The sequence below is a fragment of the Teleopsis dalmanni genome, chromosome 2 (assembly GCF_002237135.1).
Source record: "Teleopsis dalmanni isolate 2A chromosome 2, ASM223713v2, whole genome shotgun sequence".
Taxonomy (NCBI): Eukaryota; Metazoa; Arthropoda; class Insecta; order Diptera; family Diopsidae; genus Teleopsis; species Teleopsis dalmanni.
In genome coordinates, this window is record NC_051847.1 from 162665731 (window position 1) to 162668888 (window position 3158).

General features: G+C 31.3%; 2 protein-coding genes across 2 annotated transcripts in view; both read left to right on the plus strand.

Annotated features, from left to right (window-relative positions):
- The window catches only part of LOC119676053 (neprilysin-4-like), an 8505-nt gene extending 7908 nt beyond the window's left edge, over positions 1 to 597 (plus strand). Inside the window, exon 4 of the mRNA XM_038087277.1 lies at positions 593 to 597. Coding sequence (XP_037943205.1) covers positions 593 to 597 — 5 coding nt within the window. The remainder of the gene's footprint in view (positions 1 to 592) is intronic.
- A 1-nt stretch (position 598) lies between these two features.
- Positions 599 to 1396, plus strand: LOC119676054 (circadian locomoter output cycles protein kaput-like). The gene is made up of 2 exons (XM_038087278.1): positions 599 to 976; positions 1223 to 1396. The coding sequence occupies exons 1-2, from the start codon at positions 686 to 688 to the stop codon at positions 1394 to 1396; spliced, it is 465 nt and encodes a 154-aa protein (XP_037943206.1). The 5' UTR covers positions 599 to 685.
- Positions 1397 to 3158: the final 1762 nt, after the last annotated feature.

Genomic DNA, 3158 nt, shown 5'->3' on the forward strand with positions numbered 1-3158 from the left:
ACTGTTTAAGGAATTTTGTCGAGGCTATGGCTGTGCGAATGAAGAAATTACCTAACACTATCTCATGCGTTAGCTATCATACGCTAGGAGAAGATTTGAAATGTGTAAAGTTAGCGCACCTTTGCTTACTGATCAAATAGTTGTCACGCTCTAACTTAAGAGGTATAACCAAATTTATGGACTTGTCAAGTTGTAGGCTGCATTTTACTTGAATGGGGAAGTCCTGCCTTCTCAAAGGAACGTTTCTCGTGTGTTTATGTCTTCGGACTTTTCACTTTAAGATTCTTTAAGTCTAGTTTACGGGTATTATCTCTTCTATGCTTTCTAAACGAATTTTTACTTTTGTTCTCAGGTCGATTTTTTTTTGATGAAGCATTCAAAATAAATTTCTGGCTACAGGACTTGTGGTAAAAATTTCTGGCTACGGAAGATAAAATCAAAAAATGCTTTTGATGGTGCCAATAAAGCAAATTTCTGGTTACCGGATTTTGTATTAACCGCTAAGATATTTTATCACATTGTACTATTGCAATGTTTTTTTATAATAATTTTTTTTGTAACTGTTAATAAAAAATTTTTACTTTTTTTACAGCATAACCTATAAAATGTAGTTGAATGTATTGAATAAAAAAAAAAAATCAAGCCGCAGTGTGAGCGTGTTGAAAATAGAACAAAATTCCTAGTAATGTTGAGTTCGGGCAATTCACAGCAACAGCATCACACACAACATCAGCAACAACAACTCCAACAACAACAGCAGCAACATCTTCATCACACACAACAACAAAACTCACAAAATCAACAAACACAATCACACACTGTCACGCTCTACGATGGCGATTTAAATTTCACAACATTCGCAGAACTGTGCCGCCTCTGTTCGATACGTAATGGTCCCGCCAAAATCAACCTTTTCGAGAAAGAAGCAGAGCAAAGGAATCTGATTTACAAGCTACGCACGCTATTGCCGGCGAATGTAAGTAAATTTCGCGTCGTCTATGTCTGCATTTGCACTTTCAGCGCACATTCAAGTGCCTGCCTTGAGTGGTGGGTACAGTGGGTGGTGGGTTGCGCTTAGAGTGGTGAATGGGATTTTCTTGCTCTTTTACTGTTACTGCCATTGACATTGGAGTCAAAGACAAAAACTTTATTGCGTTTATTTTTGGATTTACTAAGATTTTGTTTTTATTATTATTTGTTTTTTGTTTTTTTTTTCTTTTAGATTTCCAAGGACGACTTTTTGCCGAAAAATATTTGTGAAGGTTGCGTATTAAAGGTGGAACATTTATTCGAGTTTCGTCAGTCCTGTTTACATACAGAGAATATTCTCAGAAATTATGCGGACTCGATGCGAGCAGTTACGGCTACCATAAACTTTCAGGTACTTATAAAATGACATAATGATTATATTATAAAATTGTATTTATATATGTATATATATGGTATATACACATCGAAGCTTATATATAACCATGTTGATAACCAATTTTACAATAAAAAGGTCGGTCCTACATTGAAAATATATGAAATTTAATTCATAACACGCTTCTCCTCCTCATCTTTCACTTCTCAAATGACGAATGTTAGTCAGTGGTTAAATATAAATTAAATAATATAATATTAAAACTAATATATATTAAAATAAAAAAGCTCAAAAATATGTAATATAAACGTCGAATAAAATAAATGAAAAATACACGTTCCTTTTAGAGGAAATCACAATTGTGAATAAAAAAGTAATATGGTGACGTTTTAAGGTGCCCACAACGATATATATACACTCGAAACGTATTATGTTGTTGCCGTTTTGCACCGTTCGTATGTTACTCAGCTATCGAGTTCGTTATGCGAGATCGTGAATACCCTATTTTTTATTTAATAAGCATTTAAGTTTTGCTTCTATGGTTTTGGGCATAAAAAATATAAAAAACCTGATTAATTAATCGTTCAATCCTCCAAACGACTATAAGATCTATCGATAACTATTGGATTACACATTACAAGTAATTTCAATATTTTCCAGTATATATGGGGTATTCACGATCTCAAGAAAGGAGTTTTATTAGTCGACTAACTTAACTTACTTACTTACTGCTGTTGAGTAATATGGTAACACTGTAACGTGCTAACAACAAAACACATGTTGTAAAACTATATATATTATTAGGAACTAAAATTTTATAAATTCTTAAAATTCTATCCAATATATATTGCAATCGATGTAATCGTTTGTATGGTCCTTGAAAGTATTTAGGCTGAATTAACATAATTGTGCTGTAAGAAATCAGCTGACAGGTTCCAATGTAAGAAAAATAATACCTTTATTTATTTGTGTTGACGAATAAATAATAAGGGGAAACCATTTGAATTTTGGCTTCTTGATGTAAACATAAAAGAAATCTTATATCAGCTGATACAAACATTCAGCAATTGCATTGTATTTCTTTGTGTGCCAAATATTTAGTGATCGGATTGAACTTGTGTTTGTGTTTTTATGCTGTTTTGCTTTGTATATACTCCATTACAACTAATGACTTTACAACTAATGACTATATACTCCATTACAACTAATGTATTCTGCCGTTTACATACTCTACGTTTGGTACGATAAACGATTTTTTATAGTTGTAGATATATAGTCTTGCATTCATTGTTATACTCAGTGCTATCTGATATCAACATATCTTTCACATACCACTACAAGTGGGCAACAGACCTTATATACCGTCTCGTTGTGCACTATTCATTAGAGGAATAAATATACTGCCGAATGTGAATAAACATAAGATAAAGACTTACTGAATAATTTTAAGATGAAAGCAAATAGCTTTTTCTGTTAGAATTATATGGCATTTACACTGACCTCAAATGACTTATTTTGGTCCAAAATCAAAAATGAGAAGCAAATGACTCATTCTCAAGCGCAAATGAGATCCATTGGATCTAATTCTGTATAAATGAGTTCCAACGAGGTTAGAATGGGTTCCAAATGCAAATGAATATATTCAAATTATATATGTTAAGACTGCTCTAAATTCAGTTTAAAAAAATATATATTAAATATAATACAAATAATGTATATTTAAAATATATAAATAAAATATATAATATATAAAATACATATTAAATATAATTAAAAATATAATATATATAAATAT

Excerpts from the sequence above, each read along its gene's own strand:
- LOC119676054 (XM_038087278.1), top strand. The coding sequence starts at position 686 with ATGTTGAGTTCGGGCAATTCACAGCAACAGCATCACACACAACATCAG. Across the intron at positions 977-1,222 it reads GCACGCTATTGCCGGCGAAT|ATTTCCAAGGACGACTTTTT; the intron begins GTAAGTAAATTT and ends TTTTTCTTTTAG.